Raw genomic sequence first — 22,641 nt, forward strand, 5'->3', positions numbered from 1 at the left:
GCTGCTGCCCAATGTAATAATTTTCCATGCGGGCCAGATGTTATTGATTTTATGACGGAGGCTGCGGGCCGGATGGAAATTGACCACGGGCCGCATTTGGCCCCCGGGCCAGACTTTGGACATGTCCGGCCTAAAGACTTGATCTCGTTTGAGAGTGCTTTCAATATGGTATTTATTGTGCATTGTAGTGAGTCAAACTTCAATTGGTCATGGGTCCCAAGATTGCTAGTGATGTTAAAAAGTAAAGTAAGAAGATGATTTATATGGAAACAAAGCTGGAGATAATCAAGTAATATGAAGAAGGCTAAGCTAGGCTACCCTCACTACTGAATATGGCCATGGATATCATTTATACGTAGCACTTAGTATACTATTTTGATACCATTTTTAATATGTACTGTATATACAATTTTGATGTTTGTACCTGGGATTTTACACTATTTTGATACCATTTTTAATATGTACTTTATATACAATTTTGATGTTTTTACCTGGGATTTTACGCGCATTAGCTAATTAACATAGATTTGGATAGCCTGCCATACAGCGAATTTGTGTTACGATCCCAACTGCGCAACGGATAAATCTCGTAAACCAGGGTCTCTTTGTATGTGAGAACTGGAGGTTATGCTTTTGTGGACTGGAAACGTTTGAACTTTAAGAAAGCATTGTCTTTGTAAGTATTTCTGTGTAAGCAGTCCAGATAAGGGAAGCTATTTTTGAGTGTTTCATAGCAGTATTCGGGTATTAGCCTACTGCTAACTTTAGCATAACTTTTTTATGTTCGTAATGAGTAATTGTTTTATTTTTCTTCGTGCCACTGTTACAAACACTTATCCATGTTTCAATATCGGCATAAAACAAGAAAAGAAAGCCTTGCGTGTGGAGTGCTCTTGTTGTTAGCTGGCTATATAACAACACAGAGACACGCGGTTAGGACCGCACAGGAGAGTTTTTATTTAAATTATTCGTTACATGATGCATATTGAATTCCATAACTATCATGCACTAATGTAATTTGATTATGTATTTGTTAGTCTTTGATGCATTTTTATAATTTATTCTTAATATTCATTTAAAGCATGGATGTCAAACTCATTTTTATCATGGGCCACACTAGTTAATAGTTTCCTTGGAGGTCCTATTACTGATCGAATATATTTTAAGTATGTCACATTTGTATATTTTGAAATCAGAGGCCACTTAAAAACGTTCAAAGAAAAAAAAAAAAATGCTTGTCTCCCCCCCCAAATTTGTAAAAGTTGAAGACAACTTGCAAATTTGGTGCTTTAGCCAGTAACTCAAAGTTATAATTAGCATTTCACTGGCCACATGATGTTGTGGGCCTGATCTGGCCTTGAGTTTGGCACCTGTGATTTAAAGAATGAGGAGCATTTTGAGGGCTTCAACTGGATAAGGCTATTTACATGTAAAAAGTGGCTCTACTTACGAAAAATTCATGTTACAAAATGACTTCCGAGACAAATTATTTTCGTAAGTAGAAGGTACCATTATATTCCACTAATGGGGTTGAATCCAAAATATTATGGTGAAGAAATTTGGAGCGTTGATTTTCCCCTTAAAGATATGAGAAATACTCAACACTCTGTTACGGGACTTTTGTTGTTGTCATTTTTGTTTTTATCTATCACCTTAGAAACAAATGTCAGATCTTCAGGTTATTTAAATGTTCCAATGCATATAAGCAATGATTGTAATTTCTTTTTTCTTTTTTTTTCTTTTTTTTGCATACCAGGTGCGCTGTTCACACCTGCTGGTCAAGCACAAGCAGTCGCGCCGTCCGTCATCCTGGCGGGAGGAGAACATTACGCGTTCCAAAGATGAGGCCCGGGATCTCATTCTGAGTAAGCCACCCGACCTGGTTCCTGATCCCTTAACGGTCGTTGAGTTTCCCTCGACTCCCCCCCCCCCCCCCCCCCCCCCCTTTCAGACTACATCGAGCGCCTCAAGTCAGAAGAGGAAAAGTTTGAGAACTTGGCCTCCCAGTTCAGCGACTGCAGTTCAGCCAAGAACGGTGGTGACTTGGGACTCTTCGGCAGAGGTTGGTCACACTTAAAACCGTAGTAGCAATATTAAAAACATAGACATAAATACATTACTTTAACTAAAACCAAAAGTATCAAAATGTAAACATGCAAACTTTACACAGTAAACATGCGATATGTACTGTACCTTTTTCCTCACTTTGAAAAAAAGTCATTTCTCACTGTGGCCCGTAGTCCTGTGTGTGTGTGTGTGTGTGTGTGTGTGTGTGTGTGTGTGTGTGTGTGTATGTATATATATATACTTATGTGTGTGTATTTTTACATATATGTATATGTATATAAATATGAGCTTACGTTGTCATTCACTACGTCACCGTAACAAGCCGAATGACGCACAGGAAACGGAAATGCAACACAACCCGACAAATTAAAAGCATGCATTTCAAAATAAGATTAAAAAAAATGTCACAAACTCTAGCGCTTGAAAAATTCTTAAGTTATTAACTAATATTAATTCGTTATGTGATTATTACAGTACTGTATAATGTACTTTTTTGCTTTTTGCAATTTTTGTACATTTTGCACATTTTTTAAATTATTTTTTATTTTGAAATATATTTTATTTTTCCTGGAAAAAAACGCGAAGTACTGAGACCGCGATATCTGAGACCGCAAAGTAGGAGGGATCACTGTATATTAAGTGACGTAAGCTGTGACTAGTGTATAGACATAAGAGTGCGGAGTGACCACCATGTTTGAGGTGTCTTAAGGTGAAAAAAATGGCATAAAGAGGGGACAAAAAAAAAATGTTGCGGGCCACATCGTAAGGTGAAAAAAACGTAAGGCAGACACGTTGTAAACCGGGAATCCACCGTACAGCAGCAATTAATTACTATACTTACAGTAGTGTGCGCTCTAAAGTGAATTTGTTTTTATTGATGACGTTTTCGCCCAAGCACTGCACTTAGCGTGTACCGTGGTGACATCTGTCTGGTGACGCTCCTGGTTATAACAGAAGTCAAACAATGCTTAGTAAATAAAATGTGAAATATTGAGTAACGTAGGAAACAAACAGCATTGGGGCAATTTCATTTTGAAGGTTTTTCCAGAAGCATGGCAACTCGGCTCACCAGTCGCAGTATTATTGTAAACAAAGATGTGTTCTTTTTTTTTCTCAAATGACGTTTTGTTTTTTCCGCAAGATAAAACAGAATGGCGAACGAAGTTGTTAATGTTTGTAAGTTGTGAACTTTTGTTGAATTAAATAGTAGACAGACAATGAAAAAAACAAAAACAAAACCATGCATTCGAGAGACGCACGTCGATTCGAAACTATGCGTTCCCTGGCAAAAGTTATGCGTCACCGACGCAGGCATCGTTCATCTTGCCTTAGAGATCAATTCATACATTCCCATGGTTTCACATCATTCTAATTTTATGAAGTCCAAATTACAAATCGCAGATTAATATAAGAACATAATTTGATTTCTTTACTATTGATTTAATATGAATGAAATGAAATAATACAAACATATTAAAATGAACAACAAATAAAGAAAAATAAAATAAACAGTGGTCACAATCGAGCAGTCTTTTCAATATCTCCCGATTTTTCTTTACATTTTCATGATGTAGGTCTCTTTCTCTTCGCACTGAGATGTACATTGTACCCACTCGGGTATCCCCATAAGTTTTTTTAAAGCATTGTAGCGCATTGAGGAGCTCTCGTTACCTTCAAACTGAGATGTACAATACTGTATATCCACTCAGGTGTCCCCGTAAGTTTTAAAAAAGCATGTAGCGCATGTGTCCAGCCGTGCTTTGGTGTCTCGTTGCTGCCTTGGTGTCAGAGAAATCTCAGAAAAGAAGACTAGGACAAGCCTAGCTGCTTAAACAGCAAAAAGAGTAACTCAGACCAGCCAAGATTGACTTTTCTATGCCGGCATAGGGAAAAAAAAGCTTGGGCAAATGTAACTCGTGGGTCTTCCAACGCCAGTTTTCCACTTGCCCAGCCGTTCCCCCTGGCTTTTATTGAATAGAAGCATAGCAGATTACAAGACACAACAAAAGAGCCAGCCGGGCGCCACCGGCAGCTGGGCCAAGGTCCCGGCTCACACTTTCGTGCGTCAACAGTTCTATCTAAGGACAGGGTCAAGATGAACTAGGATTGCATAAATGGGTAACAATGAACTAAGAACATAATGATAACAACCTAATATATGATTCCCTTCACATATCCCCCCTGATTATCATTATGAAAACACATCAAACGATGTCAAAAGCTATTGCTTGAGTGGGAAGAAAACTACCCAAAAACCCAGTGGGAAAAAGGTAGAAACCCTTCCCAAGCAAGAGCTTGTTACAAGGAAAAAAGAAAAAGCAAAAGCTAAAGCTCCTTTTGGTCCAATACATGTATATACACATCACAAACCATATCAACATCCTATGTCTAAAATCTTTTCCGTGGGTGCATCTTGAATGGTTCTGACAGTTGTTGAATCGTCGTCAAAGTCGGGGTCAGAGTCAACAGGTTGATAGTCAGTCATGGTCACGGTCACTTGCGCTGCTAACCCCAACAGCATCCATGATTTTGGTGGCACAGATCTTACACAGGGCACACCGCAGGTTATGCAGAAACATGACAGCAAGAGAATGCAGATGATGACAGAAGCAATGGCTACAGCCACGCCCTTCCAATTGCCAAAGAAGTCCTGCAACCAATGCAGGAAGGGGTTGAGCTTCAACTCCCTCTATACTGTACTTAGAGTCCTCAGTCTGCACTCCCTGAGCAGTGTCAGTGTCTCAGACAACGAGCCATTAGACAAAGTGTGTAAAGGAATAAATGCGCAACATTCACCTGATGGCAAAAGCTTGCACACGCCACCCTTTTCTGCCAGTCATGTCGAGTGCCTGTCTGTTTTGAATAGTCATAAGTGAAGTAGCATGTAGTTGTGAAGCTGTGTGTGTAGAAGGTGCGTCCGCGGTATCAGTCGACGAGTATACTTTATGATTGACATCATTGAAAAAAATCAGTGTGTTTGTACACAGTCACTGGAAATAGAGCACCAAATATGGCAAATGCGAACCCGCTGCATTTGCTTTGTCAATCAATTTGTCTTTGTCAGGAATGCTCCAAGGCATGCCAATCGCATCAAAAATAGACAGAAGTTTGTCTGGTGATTGGGACTGGTGGTTTGTCAGTGTTGCATTTGGACCAATGGGTGGAGTTCTCAACACTGAAACAAACGTAGCGTTTATCGCTGTTCCTGTGATGTCCGTCTGGAGCTGGAGGTTGCCCATGACGCTGGTGGGCAAACGCTGTCTGTCTGAGGTAGGCATGGTTGGTCGTCCGGACACAAGGGCGCCGCCCAGCATCAAGCCGCATGCTGCTCGGAAGAGTGCTGGCGGACAGGCCATTCTCCTGAGAGGGGTGTGTTTACCACAAAAACCCTTTCTTCCACTGTGGTCTTTCGTTGGTGCACCGTCCGTGCACTTGGGGGTGCTGATCCTCACTTCGAGGGACTGGCGTCGCTAGGCCCATCAACAGGGGGTCGAAGGATCTTGCACTGCGACTGGTGGATCCACCCGTCGCGTCCTTCAACTTTCACTGCAGTTGGTGTCGCTGCAATCATCTGGAACGGGCCATCCCAGCGTTCACTGTCCCAACGAGGTCGTCAGCACCTTGAGGAACACCTGGTCTCCGATCTGGACCCGGGTTTTCTGTGGGATAGAACACACTGGCCAGTCATTGTGCTTATGCATCTCCCTTGTGCCAAACAGTCTTTTCATGTGAACTGGAAAAGAACATCCACTAGGTGGCTGGTCATGGGTTAAGTCTGCTAGTCCGTATGGTCCTCCATATACTATTTCAAATGGTGATAAAGTTTTTCCTTCAGCGGAACAAATCTCATTTCTGTGGCCACAATAAGAATGCAATCTGGTCGCTGTCTCTTTATCACTTGCATTGTTTTTATGCGTATGGCCTTGACTGTCCCATTTGTTCTTTCAACAAGCCCTTCTGATATTCAACAGTTCTCCAACTTTAGTAACAGCTTTTTTCACAAAATGCAATCAATTGTCACTTCTAATTACTCTCAGACTGCCAAATGTCAGTATGATTCGATCACACAATGCTTTGACAACTGTTTTTGCATCACAATGCGCTGTTGGGAAGAAATCAACCCACTTTAAGAATGCATCTAATATGACGAAACAATATTGCTTTCCTAATGCCTTATTTGATTCAATGTCATCCATATATATCATATGAAATGCTTCGGGTGGTTCTGGAAATTTGCCTCTATGTGGTCACAAATAAACTTGCGCATTATTGCAAAAACAGATATCACAACATTTACAAAAAACACAAACATTTTGAGTATAAAAAGTGAACCCATATGCAACTGATCATGCATATTCCCCCCTGTTGACACATGGCAAAGCTCATGTGTCAACTTTGCTGCTCATTCAAATCAGAATTTTAGTAACCATGGTTTTCTAACCGCCAATCTACTTTTTTCTTCAACATCTTGTTATGCTCCTTTATTTAGCCATTTTTGCTGCTACAGTTTAGGAGCTGATGTTTTCCTTGATATCAAGATGGTCTGTATGTCTTGTTCATCATGTAGTGTGTCAATGCGGTTGTCTTGTGCTTTGGCAACTGTGGGCACACCTATGACTGTTTCTTTGGCTGCTTTGTTTGCCTAATCGGTTTCCTGCTGTAATTTGGTCATTTCTTTTCTTGCATAATTCAAAACATCATCTGGTTCACATGTGGGCCAATTGAGATTGTGTCTTTTCACGTATTTGGCTGTTTCTGGTTTCATTTAGTGGCTGCTGCTATTTCCAGATTCAACTTTTTCTCTTTTATCGATTTTGCTATTTGAAATTTTTCTTCAGCTTTGTTCTAACAAATTCAGTGGTCTCTATCAATTTGCCAATTACAAATATTTTCCACTTTGAAGAACAACAACAGCAAAACAACAAAATCAACTTTAGCAAAAACGACAATTCTCACAACTATGACAACAACAATAACAGCAACACATGCAGCAAACTGTGTGAAAATTTCAACAGAGCAAGCTTCACAAACTTAAACTCACAATCACTTCTCATTTTCATACCACAGTCTCCCAAACTGGCTATCATACGACAACATGCCTACATGTTATTAAGCTATGAAAACACAACATTTATAATTCAACGTCATCTGGCTATCCACCCCTGGCATAGCCTCACATATAACACAACAACTTTGTGTATTTTATTTGTGTTTCAACCACTAATTATTCATTGCCAGTTAATCTAGCATTTGGAAACATCCTAATTCTTAATTTAGTCTCAACTGATCCCATAATATATTTTTCCATTTTTTCTCATTTCACCTGTGTGCTGAGAATTAACCCTGTGAATGGACCAGTTTCTGCCCACAAACCTCAGGTTTGAAACCATCTCAAATTTGTCATTTTGACTTTTAACCATGCAGACTAGATCAAGCCCGATCTAACAATGTATTTTAGCCAAATTTCAACAAATATCATTGTTTATTTCTAACAATCTAACATACAAACATGTAACACACCAATAGTTACACACCAGCAAACTGACAGATACACACGCAGATCCACATCACACAACATGCAGTTTACAACGTATATGCGGACTTTGTTAAGCACGTACAAGACACACTTTTTGCACACACCATTTCAAATGGCATCACTCCTTTGGCTTCATGTCAACCCTCAGTACTCAGATGTGGAGCTGAGACCCAGTCCCGAAAAGGGTCTTACTGCCGTGGCCACAGTCTTGCCTGGTTGTCAACTCCGCCTCTGAAAACCTCAGGTGTTAAGAATATGGTGGTAAACTCAGGTACGAATTGTTGGTGTCTGTTTTCCACCGTTAATTTGGGTTTACTGTCTGGCTGTGTTAGTTGCCGACAGGTTAGTGGCTTCGGTCAAATCATCATCAGCTTTCCTTTTTTTCTCAGCCACTTTTCTTACTCGTTTTTGTTTAGCTCTGTCAACCAAAGCCTTGCATTTAAACCACTGTTTTCCATGTTCCCTGTTCTTTTTCTTCTCTTTATCTTTCAAAGACAACTTCCTCAACACTTTCTCCAATTCGTCACAATCATCCACGTCACCTGAAAAGCCGTATTGGTTTTTCCATTTTTCCACATACTTAGTACTTCCTTTGCTATCTATCTCTGCCCGACGTACTTTTTCCTTCAATTCATCCACAAAACAACAACATTCCTTTTCCCATTTTGCCTCCTTGGGCCGAGTTGCGGCCTCGGAGGACTTATTTTTTTTACTCATGATTAACTATGTTTCCTTCGTCACGGGAGAAATGCTACGTGCCTGGTGTCGTGTCGGATACCGAGCTTCTACCTCGAAAGGCGGATATCCCCAGGTGTTTATACTCACGACCGTTTCACCAGTTTTAGATTTCCCGTCACTCAGGACAACCACTCCACATTCATTCCACACTCATACATCACAAAAAATGATCAGCAACTGTGCACCGGATGTTAAACTTTCTCTTTTTTAAGTCAGGCCGTTTGTTTAAAGTCCAATTGACTATACGTTTAAGGTCCAATGGACCAGCCAGTCTCGTCAGACTGAACCCGTCAAGACGTTCGCTTAAGGTCCGATGGACCGCACGTTTAAGGTCCGATGGACCGCCCGTTTAAGGTCCGATGGACCGCTCGTTTAAGGTCTGATGGACCGCACGTTTAAGGTCCGATGGACCGCACGTTTAAGGTCCGATGGACCGCACGTTTAAGGTCCGATGGACCGCCCGTTTAAGGTCCGATGGACCGCCCGTTTAAGGTCCGATGGACCGCACGTTTAAGGTCCGATGGACCGCACGTTTAAGGTCCGATGGACCGCACGTTTAAGGTCCGATGGACCGCACGTTTAAGGTCCGATGGACCGCCCGTTTAAGGTCCGATGGACCGCCCGTTTAAGGTCCGATGGACCGCACGTTTAACGTCCGGTGGACAATTCAGACTCGTCAGACTGACCTTTTGTTCTTGCAATCTCTCCGCTGGTCGAGTCACTCTGGTTCGTTGGATGGTGTTTGCGTTCCTCCGGTGAGCGGTGTCCGACGTCTGGCCTCGTGGAAAGGAGGGTTTCCAGAATCCAACGGATTCCGACGGTATACCGATTGGTTCAGCTGTCGTCGATCGTCCACCGAAGAGAAGGCTTCTTAACCATCCGGCTCGAACGGACCAAGTTAGAATGTCAGAGTAATCTCAGAAAAGAAGACTAGGACAAGCCTAGCTGCTTAAACAGCAAAAAGAGTAACTCAGACCAGCCAAGATTGACTTTTCTATGCCGGCATAGGGAAAAAAAAGCTTGGGCAAATGTAACTCGTGGGTCTTCCAACGCCAGTTTTCCACTTGCCCAGCCGTTCCCCCTGGCTTTTATTGAATAGAAGCATAGCAGATTACAAGACACAACAAAAGAGCCAGCCGGGCGCCACCGGCAGCTGGGCCAAGGTCCCGGCTCACACTTTCGTGCGTCAACAGTTCTATCTAAGGACAGGGTCAAGATGAACTAGGATTGCATAAATGGGTAACAATGAACTAAGAACATAATGATAACAACCTAATATATGATTCCCTTCACACTTGGTTAAACAATTTACTTCCGAACACCAAATCGATCCTTTGCAACCAAAAGGCATTCCCAGCATAACTATTTGCCAGGGTAAGCTCATGCCCCTGGTAGCCCAGCAATGTCCAGCTCATGCCCATGTTGGCCCAACCAGAAAAACTGAAAAGTTGAGCTCACACTCCTGCTAGCCGAGCCAGAAAAATGGCCCTTCATAGTTCGTTAATTGGAAGTGGCGGACAAAACACATTCCCCCGCCCGGGATAGGTTAGCTAATAGCTACGCTACGCCTTTAACGCAAGAGCAATCATGCCACAAACAACTGCTTGGTTGCTGAGCATTGTACTGCCTTCCTGTAGTGAGCATTCAATCACGTCACATTCAAGGTGAGGCCTCTAGATGGCGATCTTATGACTCGATTAGCTATTACAGCTGTCTATTAAGTATATGGACCGCTCACATATCCATCTGCGCTGGCACAGAATGCCTAAGCTTCTGGCTGGGTGCAGGAAGATTTCATACTGCCTGGCAACATAAGTTAGCTGAATTCTAATTGGATAGAAACTCCAACATTGCACCGCCTTCCTGCAGTAAGCATCCACTCACTGTTCAGTGTGAGACTTCTAGATGGCGATCTTATGATTCGATTGGTGATGACAGAAAACTGCGGGAATGAGCGTAGCGACGCAAGTTTTCGTGTTCGGTGTGCCTGTAGCATCAAGGTTCCGATTTTTTTTTAAGCTTGTACAGCTGAGTTATTAAAGTTTTTGTCACATGTGGCGAAGTAAACTTAAATACATATTTTGAAGCCTGCCCCCATCATATTTGTCAGCAGATCTTCACGAATATTTGATCAATTGTGCCTGTAAGTCTGATAATACACCACAGCAAATTTGAAGTCAATTGGGTCAAACGCTTAGGAGAAAGAAGGAGCAGTTTGAGATCTGCAAACGAGCAAAAATGGGACAAAAGTGCACATTCAAAAATTCATAACTCTTTCTGTACATCTGAGCATATGGCTCGCGCAGACTTTTTTGTAGGTCTCGAGGTCCTATATATGCCTACAAATGTTCATAGCTCTAGGTCAAACGGGCTGGGACTGGGAGGCTTTTTTTCTACTCAAAAAGCCATTTTATGTCCAATTACAGCCCCTTTTTTAGTTTTGACGAGACATCTGACTTTGGGTTGGCATGCAGGCCACGCCTATTATCTGGTTTACTCAACCAGACTTACACAGTACATAAAAGTGTAAAAAAATAAAAAGACATTTTTATCAACCAGTAGGTGGCGATATAAGCTATTTAAAAAAATGTTTACAGAGGTGTTAAAGGCATGAGTCTTAATGTATTTGTGAAGTTTTACATTTTTTGAAGCTTGTACATTCGAGTTAAGGTTTTTGTAACTCTTGGTGAAGAAAAAAATTGAATCCTTATTTTGAAGTCCCGCCCCCATTATATATGTTGGCGGGTCTTCACCAAATTTTGCCCAGTTGTGTACATCTGATCATATGGCTCGCGCTTACTTTTTGGTAGGTCTCAATGTCCTACATACAGTGGGGCAAATAAGTATTTAGTCAACCACTAATTGTGCAAGTTCTCCAACTTGGAAAGATTAGAGAGGCCTGAAATTGTCAACATGGGTAAACCTCAACCATGAGAGTCAGAATGTGGAAAAAAAAAAACAGAAAGTCACATTGTTTGATTTTTAAAGAATTTATTTGCAAATTGTGGTGGAAAATAAGTATTTGGTCAATACCAAAAGTTCATCTCAATACTTTGTTATGTACCCTTTGTTGACAATAACGGAGGCCAAACGTTTTCTGTAACTCTTCACAAGCTTTTCACTCACTGTTGCTTTTATTTTGGCCCATTCCTCCATGCAGATCTCCTCAAAAGCAGTGATGTTTTGGGGCTGTCGTTGGGCAACACTGACTTTGAACTCCCTCCACAGATTTTCTATTGGGTTGAGGACCTGGAGACTGGCTAGGCCACTCCAGGACCTTGAAATGCTTCTTACGAAGCCACTCCTTTGTTGCCCTGTCTGTGTGTTTGGGATCATTGTCATGCTGAAAGACCCAGCCACGTCTCATCTTCAATGCCCTCGCTGATGGAAGGAGATTTTCACTCATTCATTCTACCCCTTATACAGATCAACCGTCCTGGTCCCTTTGTAAAAAAACAGCCCCAAAGCATGATGTTTCCACCCCCATGCTTCACAGTGGGTATGGTGTTCTTGGGATGCAATTCCGTATTCTTTCTCCTCCAAACACGAGAACCTGCATTTCTACCAAAAAGTTCTATTTTGGTTTCATCTGACCATAACACATTCTCCCAGTCCTCTTCTGGATCATCCAAATGCTCTCCAGCGAACCGCAGACGGGCGTGGACGTGTTACTGGCTTCAGCAGGGGGACACGTCTGGCAGTGCAGGATTTGAGTCCCTGGCGGCGCATTGTGTTACTGATAGTAGCCTTTGTTACTGTGGTCCCAGCTCTATGTAGGTCACTCACTAGGTTCCCCCCGTGTGGTTCTAGGATTTTTGCTCACTGTTCTTGTTATCATTTTGACGCCACGGGGTGAGATCTTGCATGGAACCCCAGATCGAGGGAGATTATCAGTGGTCTTGTATGTCTTCCATTTTCTAATAATTGCTCCCACAGTTGATTTTTTTACACCAAGCGTTTTACCTATTGCAGATTCAGTCTTCCCAGACTGGTTTAGGTCTACAATTTTGTCTCTGGTGTCCTTCGACAGCTCTTTGGTCTTGGCCATAGTGGAGTTTGGAATGTGACTGACTTGACTTGACTGACTGGTTGTGGACAGGTGTCTTTTATACCGATAATGAGTTAAAACAGGTGCCATTAATACAGGTAACGAAGCATCATTAGACCTTATTAGACCTCATTCGAAGAAGTTAGCCCTCTTTCACAGTCATGAATCTTGCTTGTTTGTTGGTGACTAAATACTTACTTTCTGCCAAAATTTGCAAATAAATTCTTTAAAAATCAAACAATGTGACTTTCTGGGTTTTTTTTTCCACATTCTGTCTCTCATGGTTGAGGTTTACCAATGTTGACAATTTCAAGCCTCTCTAATCTTTCCAAGTTGGAGAACTTGCACAATTAGTGGTTGACTAAATACTTATTTGCCCCACTGTATGCTCAAAAATTTTCTTAGCTCTAGGGCAAACAGGCCAGGACTGGCTGCACTTTTTCAACCATTGGTGGCGCTGCAGAGCCATTATTTTTCTCCAGATTATTATTATTATTTACTCTTAAAGAACGTTCCCATTTTTGAGGGTCTAAACATGCACAAAAGTCACCAAATTTTGCACAGTTGTGGGGCCTAGCGAAAAATGTGACATTTTGGTGTTTCCTAAAACACCAAGGGCTCTCGCAGCGATAGTTGCTAGGGCCCTAATAATAATAATAATAATGATAATAATAATAATAACTAGAGCTGCAAGCAGCTATAAAGGGCCCTCGCAGACCTGTGCACGTTGGGGTATGAACAGGTCGGGGTATGAACAAGGACTATGAACAATGAAATAGTAGTTGTAGATGACTTCAGTGCAGGACTCTTACCAAATATGTAAAATTTAGACAAGGTGGGACAATGTGGGTGGAGTTACTGCAGCTTTTATTGTTCCAATTTTGTGACTTTCAATGCCATATAGGCCACACCCACTGTCGAAACATCGTACTGATTTGTGGAGGGCATAAGGCATGGCCACTGGCTTTTCAGAAAACATTTAAGGGATATCACTTCAAGGGGCTCAGCAGAGTACATAAAAGCATTAAGGATTTGCTATATTTTTTGCTGCCACTAGGTGGCGCTCGTACTATGATAAAAAATAGGCTTTTAGGTGTGTTTCACATTGGACTCCCATCCCATATATGAAGTTTTGCAAACATCAGATCATCTAGGTCCAATTACAGCAACTTTCACCGTTTTGGGGAGACATCAGACTTTGAGTTGGCATAGAGGCCACGCCCTTTAATGAAAAGTCATAAAAGTTGAGAACCTTAATGTTCCAATGTGTCATAGCTTTTCTGACCATTTTTTAGTTCATTTAGTCAAACAGGCATTTCACAGTACATAAAAGTATAAAAAATGAGATTTTTGTCCGCCACTGGGTGGCGCTGTAAATGATTTGAAAGTTTATCACATAGCTGTATTATTGCATGACTTTTAAAGTCCCAGGAAAGTTTCAGATGGTTTGAAGCTGTCATAGCTGAGTTATTAACATTTTTGTCACTCTTGGCGAAGGAAGTATTAAACATAATTTGAAGCTCCGCCCCCATCTTTTCTGTCAAGAGATCTTCACGATATTTGGACTATGTGTGCCCCTCAGTTGGATAATGATTCATGCCAAAGTTGAAGGTAATGGGGTGAATGGTTTAAGAGAAAAAGGCACTAGTTTGAGACCAGCTAATGTCTAAGAATGGGACAAAAGCACATTAAAAAAATTCTTAACAATTTTTCTGTACATCCTAGCGCATCACTTCTATTGACTTTTTTGTAGGTCTTGCAGTCCTTCATTTGCCTACAAAGTTTCATAGCTGTAGGTCAAACCAAACAGGATTGACTGTAATCTTTCGACTAATGACATTTTTTGCAGCCACTAGGTGGCGCTAGCTTTAAACTGGAATATATTTTTGTCGATATGTTCAGGAGAATATTTTCATCCAATGTGTGAAATTGTGAGAAGATCAGATCATCTGGGTCAAATTAGAGCAACTTTTACTGGACAGATAGAGCTTCGGAATGAAAATGGTCGTAGAGGCCACGCCCATTATCGAAACTTCGTAAAATTTGGTGGAGGTCAGCAGGGCTGTCTAGAGGCTTTTCAGACCTAATTTCAGCGATATTACATCAAAGGGCTCAGCTAAACACATAAAAACGTTTAAAAAATGCTCTATTTTTGGCTGCCACTAGGTGGCGCTCGCACTATAACAAAAAATAAGTTGATAGGTGTATTCCGCATTGGAAATCCATCAAATATGTAATGTTTAGAAAAGATAAGACCATCTGGGTCCAAATACAGCAATTTTGTTCGTTTTCGCGAGAAATCAGACTGACATTTTTGTTTGCCACTAGGTGGCCTTATAAGCAATTTAAGATTTTTTTAAGCCCATTATCGAAAAGTTGTAAAATTTTAAAACCTTAATATTCCATGTCTTATTGATATTCTGACCAATTTTCATTTGTTTTACTCAAACAGACTGAGCACAATACATGAGAGTGTAAAAAATGACATTTTAATCAACCACTAGGCGGCGCTAGTAGGTATTTAAAAAAACTTTTTTTAAAGGTGTTAAAGACATAAGTTTCCATGTGTCTATGAAGTTTTAGATTTTTTTAAGCTAGTACATCAAAGTTATTAAGGTTTTTGTCCCTCTTGGCGAAGGAAAAATTGAACACATTATTTGAAGCCACGCCCCTATCATATATGTCAGCGGATCTGCACCAAATTTCGCACACTTGTGCCCCTATGTGTGAATATGGACCACAGCAAATTTGAAGGTGATTGAGTAAAGCGTTTAGGAGAAACAAGGAGCAGTTTGGGACCTACAAACGTGCAAAAATGGGCCAAAAATGCACATTCAAAAATTCATAACTCTTTTTCTGTACATCTGAGCACATGGCTCGCGCTGACTTTTTTGTAGGTCTCTAGGTCCTACATATGCCAAAAAATTTTCGTAGCTCTAGGTCAAACGGGCCAGGACCAGGTGCACTTTTTCGACCTTAGGTGGCGCTGCAGAGCCATTTTTTTTGCATTGTTTTGGGAAACACAAAAATATCCAATTTTTCACCGGGCCCGACAAATGTGCAAATTTTGGTGACTTTTCGTGCATGTTTAGGCCCTCAAAAATGGAAAAGCGCTGCACAGTAAATAATAATAATAACTAGAGCTGCAAGCAGCTATAAAGGGCCCTCGCAGACCTGTGCACGTTGGGGTATGAACAGGCCGGGGTATGAACAAGGAGTATGAACGATGAAAACGTAGTTGTAGATGACTTCAGTGCAGGACTCTTACCAAATATGTAAACTTTAGACAAGGTGGGACAATTTGGGTTGAGTTACTGCAGCTTTTATTGTTACAGTTTTGTGACTCTCAATGCCGTATGGGCCACACCCACTGTGGAAACATCGTACTCATTTGTGGAGGGCATAAGGCATGGCCACTGGCTTTTCAGAAAACATTTAAGGGATATCACTTCAAGGGGCTCAGCAGAGTACATAAAAACATTAAGGATTTGCTATATTTTTTGCTGCCACTAGGTGGTGCTCGTACTATGATAAAAAATAGGCTCCTAGGTGTGTTTCACATTGGACTCCCATCCCATATACGAAGTTTTAAAAATACCAGATCGTCTAGGTCCAATTACAGCAACTTTTACCGTTTTCGCGAGACATCGGATTTTGAGTTGGCATAGAGGCCACGCCCTTTATTGAAAAGTCATAAAAGTTTAGAACCTTAATGTTCCAATGTGTCATAGCTTTTCTGACCATTTTTGAGTTCTTTTAGTCAAACAGGCATTTCACAGTACATAAAAGTATAAAAAATGAGATTTTTGTCCGCCACTGGGTGGCGCTGTAAATGATTTGAAAGTTTATGACATAGCTGTATTATTGCATTACTTTTAAAGGCCCAGGAAAGTTTCAGATGGTTTGAAGCTGTCATAGCTGAGTTATTAAGATTTTTGTCACTCTTGGCAAAGGAAGTATTAAACATAATTTGAAGCTCCGCCCCCATCTTTTATGTCAAGAGATCTTCACGATATTGGGACTATGTGTGCCCCTCAGTTGGATAATGATTCATGCCAAAGTTGAAGGTAATGGGGTGAATCGTTTAAGAGAAAAAGGCACTAGTTTGAGACCAGCTAATGTCTAAGAATGGGACAAAACTGCACATTAAAAAAAATCATAACAATTTTTCTGTACATTCTAGCACATCACTTCTATTGACTTTTTTGTAGGCCTTGCAGTCCTTCATTTGCCTACAAATTTTCATAGCTGTAGGTCAAACCAAACAGGATTGACTATAATCTTTCGACTAATGACATTTTTTGCAGCCACTAGGTGGCGCTAGCTTTAAACTGGAATATATTTTTGTCGATATGTTCAGGAGAATATTTTCATCCAATGTGTGAAATTGTGAGAAGATCAGATCATCTGGGTCAAATTACAGCAACTTTTACTGGACAGATAAAGTTTCGGAATGAAAATGGTCGTAGAGGCCACGCCCATTATCGAAACTTCGTAAAATTTGGTGGAGGTCAGCAAGGCTGTCTAGAGGCTTTTCAGACTTAATTTCAGCGATATAACTTCAAAGGGCTCAGCTAAACACATAAAAACGTTTAAAAAATGGTATATTTTTGGCTGCCACTAGGTGGCGCTCGCACTATAACAAAAAATACGTTGATAGGTGTATTCCACATTGGAAACCCATCAAATATACGAAGTTTAGACAAGATAAGACCATCTGGGACCAAACACAGCAACTTTGTTCGTTTTGGTGAGACATCAGACTGACATTTTTGTTTGCCACTAGATGGCCTTATAAGCAATTGAAGATTTTTTTAAACACTTGTGTTAAGGGCTTGAGTCTCCATGTGTCTGTGAAGTTTCAGATTTTTCTAAGCTTGTAAAGCTGAGTTATAAAGGTTTGTTTCACATGTGGCAAAGTAATCATCAAAGGCATACTATAAAGCTCCGCCCCCAACATATTTGATGGCGGATCATCACAAAAATTTGAACAATTGTGCCTCACAGTCAGATAAAACATCACAGCAAATTTGAAGTCGATCGGGTCAAGCGTTTGGGAGAAAAAAGGAGCAGTTCGGGACCTGCAAAAGAGCAAAAACGGGCCAAAAGTGCACATTCAAAAATTCATAACTCTCTTTCTGTACATCTGAGCACATGGCTCGCGCTGACTTTTTTGTAGGGCTTAAGGTCCTACATAAGGCTACAAATTTTTGGATCTCTAGGTCAAACGGGCCGGGAGTGAGAGGCTATTTTCCACTCATAAGGCCATTTTGGGGCCAATTACAGCCACTTTTTTCGTTTTGGCGAGTCATCTGACTTTGAGGTGGCGTGCAGACTACGCCCATTATCGAAAAGTCGTAAAATTTTAAAACCCTAATATTCCATGTCTTAATGATATTCTGACCAATTTTCATTTGTTTTACTCAAACAGACTGAGCACAATACATGAAAGTGTAAAAAATGACATTTTAATCAACCACTAGGCGGCGCTAGTAGGTATTTAAAAAATTTTTTTCCAAAGGTGTTAAAGACATAAGTTTTCATGTGTCTATGAAGTTTTAGATTTTTTTAAGCTAGTACATCAAAGTTATTAAGGTTTTTGTCCCTCTTAGCGAAGGAAAAATTGAACACATAATTTGAAGCCACGCCCCTATCATATATGTCAGCGGATCTGCACCAAATTTTGCCCAGTTGTGCCCCTATGTCTAATTATATAGCACAGCAAATTTGAAGGCGATTGAGTAAAGCGTTGAGGAGAAACAAGGAGCAGTTTGGGACCTGCAAACGTGCAAAAATGGGCCAAAAATGCACATTCAAAAATTCATAACTCTTTTTCTGTACATCTGAGCACATGGCTCACGCTGACTTTTTTGTAGGTCTCTAGGTCCTACATATGCCTAAAAATTTTCGTAGCTCTAGGTCAAATGGGCCGGGACCAGGTGCACTTTTTCGACCTTAGGTGGCGCTGCAGAGCCATTTTTTTTGCATTGTTTTGGGAAACACAAAAATATCCAATTTTTCACCGGGCCCGACAAATGTGCAAATTTTGGTGACTTTTCGTGCATGTTTAGGCCCTCAAAAATGGAAAAGCGCTGCACAGTAAATAATAATAATAAGAACTAGAGCTGCAAGCAGCTATAAAGGGCCCTCGCAGACCTGTGCACGTTGGGGTATGAACAGGTTGGGGTATGAACAAGGAGTATGAACGATGAAATAGTAGTTGTAGATGTTTTCAGTGCAGGATTCTTACCAAATATGTAAAATTTAGACAAGGTGGGACAATGTGGGTGGAGTTACTGCAGCTTTTATTGTTCCAATTTTGTGACTTTCAATGCCATATAGGCCACAGCCACTGTCGAAACATCGTAGTGATTTGTGGAGGGCATAAGGCATGGCCACTGGCTTTTCAGAAAACATTTAAGGGATATCACTTCAAGGGGCTCAGCAGAGTACATAAAAACATTAAGGATTTGCTATATTTTTTGCTGCCATTAGGTGGCGCTCGTACTATGATAAAAATAGGCTTGTAGGTGTGTTTCACATTGGACTCCCATCCCATATATGAAGTTTTGCAAACATCAGATCATCTAGGTCCAATTACAGCAACTTTTACCGTTTTGGCGAGACATCGGATTTTGAGTTTGCATAGAGGCCACGCCCTTTAATGAAAAGTCATAAAAGTTGAGAACCTTAATGTTCCAATGTGTCATAGCTTTTCTGACCATTTTTGAGTTCATTTAGTCAAACAGGCATTTCAGAGTACATAAAAGTATAAAAAATGAGATTTTTGTCCGCCACTGGGTGGCGCAGTAAATGATTTGAAAGTTTATCACATAGCTGTATTATTGCATGACTTTTAAAGGCCCAGGAAAGTTTCAGATGGTTTGAAGCTGTCATAGCTGAGTTAATAATATTTTTGTCACTCTTGGCGAAGGAAATATTAAACATAATTTGAAGCTCCGCCCCCATCTTTTATGTCAAGAGATCTTCACGATATTTGGGCTATGTGTGCCCCTCAGTTGGATAATGATTCATGCCAAAGTTGAAGGTAATGGGGTGAATCGTTTAAGAGAAAAAGGCACTAGTTTGAGACCAGCTAATGTCTAAGAATGGGACAAAACTGCACATTAAAAAAATTCATAACAATTTTTCTGTACATCTTAGCACATCACTTCTATTGACTTTTTTGTAGGTCTTGCAGTCCTTCATTTGCCTACAAAGTTTCATAGCTGTAGGTCAAACCAAACAGGATTGACTTTAATCTTTCGACTAATGACATTTTTTGCAGCCACTAGGTGGCGCTAGCTTTAAACTGGAATATATTTGTGTCGATATGTTCAGGAGAATATTATCATCCAATGTGTGAAATTGTGAGAAGATCAGATCATCTGGGTCAAATTACAGCAACTTTTACTGGACAGATAAAGCTTCGGAATGAAAATGGTCGTAGAGACCACGCCCATTATCGAAACTTCGTAAAATTTGGTGGAGGTCAGCAGGGCTGTCTAGAGGCTTTGCAGACTTAATTTCAGCGATATTACATCAAAGGGCTCAGCTAAACACATAAAAACGTTAAAAAAATGCTATATTTTTGGCTGCCACTAGGTGGCGCTCGCACTATAACAAAAAATACGTTGATAGGTGTATTCCGCATTGGAAACCCATCAAATATATGAAGTTTAGAAAAGATAAGACCATCTGGGACCAAACACAGCAACTTTGTTCGTTTTGGCGAGACATCAGACTGACATTTTTGTTTGCCACTAGATGGCCTTATAAGCAATTGAAGATTTTTTTAAACACTTGTGTTAAGGGCTTAAGTCTTCATGTGTATGTGAAGTTTCAGATTTTTCTAAGCTTGTAAAGCTGAGTTATAAAGGTTTGTTTCACATGTGGCAAAGTAATCATCAAAGGCATAATATGAAGCCCCGCCCCCAACATATTTGATGGCGGATCATCCCGAAAATTTGAACAATTGTGCCTCACAGTCAGATCAAACATCACAGCAAATTTGAAGTCGATCGGGTCAAGCGTTTGGGAGAAAAAAGGAGCAGTTCGGGACCTGCAAATGAGCAAAAACGGGCCAAAAGTGCACATTCAAAAATTCATAACTCTCTTTCTGTACATCTGAGCATATGGCTCGCGCTGACTTTTTTGTAGGGCTCGAGGTCCTACATAAGACTACAAATTTTTGGAGCTCTAGGTCAAACGGGCCGGGAGTGAGAGGCTATTTTCCACTCATAAGGCCATTTTGGGGCCAATTACAGCCACTTTTTTCGTTTTGGCGAGTCGTCTGACTTTGAAGTGGCGTGCAGACCACGCCCATTATCGAAAAGTCATAAAATTTTAAAATCTTAATATTCCATGTTTTAATGATATTCTGACCAATTTTCACTTGTTTTACTCAAACAGACTGAGCACAATACATGAAAGTGTAAAAAATGACATTTTAATCAACCACTAGGCGGCGCTAGTAGGTATTTAAAAAAACTTTTTTTAAAGGTGTTAAAGACATAAGTTTCCATGTGTCTATGAAGTTTTAGATTTTTTTAAGCTAGTACATCAAAGTTATTAAGGTTTTTGTCACTCTTGGCGAAGGAAAAATTGAACACATAATTTGAAGCCACGCCCCTATCATATATGTCAGCGGATCTGCACCAAATTGTGCCCACTTGTGCCCCTATGTGTGAATATGGACCACAGCAAATGTGAAGGCGATTGAGTAAAGCGTTTGGGAGAAACAAGGAGCAGTTTGGGACCTGCAAACGTGCAAAAATGGGCCAAAAATGCACATTCAAAAATTCATAACTCTTTTTCTGTACATCTGAGCACATGGCTCGCGCTGACTTTTTTGTAGGTCTCTAGGTCCTACATATGGCTAAAAATTTTCGTAGCTCTAGGTCAAATGGGCCGGGACCAGGTGCACTTTTTCGACCTTAGGTGGCGCTGCAGAGCCATTTTTTTTGCATTGTTTTGGGAAACACAAAAATATCCAATTTTTCACCGGGCCCGACAAATGTGCAAATTTTGGTGACTTTTCGTGCATGTTTAGGCCCTCAAAAATGGAAAAGCGCTGCACAGTAAATAATAATAATAATAATAATAATAATAATAATAAGAATAATAATCTGGAGAAAAACAAGAGGGCTCTCGCAGCGGTAGCTGCTCGGGCCCTAATAACTAGAGCTGCAAGCAGCTATAAAGGGCCCTCGCAGTCCTGTGCACGTTGGGATTTGAACAGGTCGGGGTATGAACAAGGACTATGAACGATGAAAAAGTAGTTGTAGATGACTTCAGTGCAGGACTCTTACCAAATATGTAAAATTTAGACAAGGTGGGACAATGTGGGTGGAGTTACTGCAGCTTTTATTGTTCCAATTTTGTGACTTTCAATGCCATATAGGCCACAGCCACTGTCGAAACATCGTAGTGATTTGTGGAGGGCATAAGGCATGGCCACTGGCTTTTCAGAAAACATTTAAGGGATATCACTTCAAGGGGCTCAGCAGAGTACATAAAAACATTAAGGATTTGCTATATTTTTTGCTGCCATTAGGTGGCGCTCGTACTATGATAAAAATAGGCTTGTAGGTGTGTTTCACATTGGACTCCCATCCCATATATGAAGTTTTGCAAACATCAGATCATCTAGGTCCAATTACAGCAACTTTTACCGTTTTGGCGAGACATCGGATTTTGAGTTTGCATAGAGGCCACGCCCTTTAATGAAAAGTCATAAAAGTTGAGAACCTTAATGTTCCAATGTGTCATAGCTTTTCTGACCATTTTTGAGTTCATTTAGTCAAACAGGCATTTCAGAGTACATAAAAGTATAAAAAATGAGATTTTTGTCCGCCACTGGGTGGCGCAGTAAATGATTTGAAAGTTTATCACATAGCTGTATTATTGCATGACTTTTAAAGGCCCAGGAAAGTTTCAGATGGTTTGAAGCTGTCATAGCTGAGTTAATAATATTTTTGTCACTCTTGGCGAAGGAAATATTAAACATAATTTGAAGCTCCGCCCCCATCTTTTATGTCAAGAGATCTTCACGATATTTGGGCTATGTGTGCCCCTCAGTTGGATAATGATTCATGCCAAAGTTGAAGGTAATGGGGTGAATCGTTTAAGAGAAAAAGGCACTAGTTTGAGACCAGCTAATGTCTAAGAATGGGACAAAACTGCACATTAAAAAAATTCATAACAATTTTTCTGTACATCTTAGCACATCACTTCTATTGACTTTTTTGTA

The 22,641-nt window shown here is 40.6% G+C and overlaps 1 protein-coding gene across 2 annotated transcripts in view; it reads left to right on the plus strand.

The window, feature by feature from the left end:
• Positions 1–22,641, plus strand: part of pin1 (peptidylprolyl cis/trans isomerase, NIMA-interacting 1) — a 50,441-nt gene that overhangs the window by 6,383 nt on the left and 21,417 nt on the right. For both annotated transcript variants that reach the window (XM_088418598.1, XM_088418597.1), the window contains exons 3-4: positions 1,757–1,865; positions 1,952–2,062. In XM_088418598.1, coding sequence (XP_088274724.1) covers positions 1,757–1,865; positions 1,952–2,062 — 220 coding nt within the window. The remainder of the gene's footprint in view (positions 1–1,756; positions 1,866–1,951; positions 2,063–22,641) is intronic.

Source organism: Hippichthys cyanospilos, chromosome 7 (genome assembly GCF_059441005.1).
Source record: "Hippichthys cyanospilos isolate Australia breed blue-spotted pipefish chromosome 7, RoL_Hcya_1.0, whole genome shotgun sequence".
NCBI classification, from domain to species: Eukaryota; Metazoa; Chordata; class Actinopteri; order Syngnathiformes; family Syngnathidae; genus Hippichthys; species Hippichthys cyanospilos.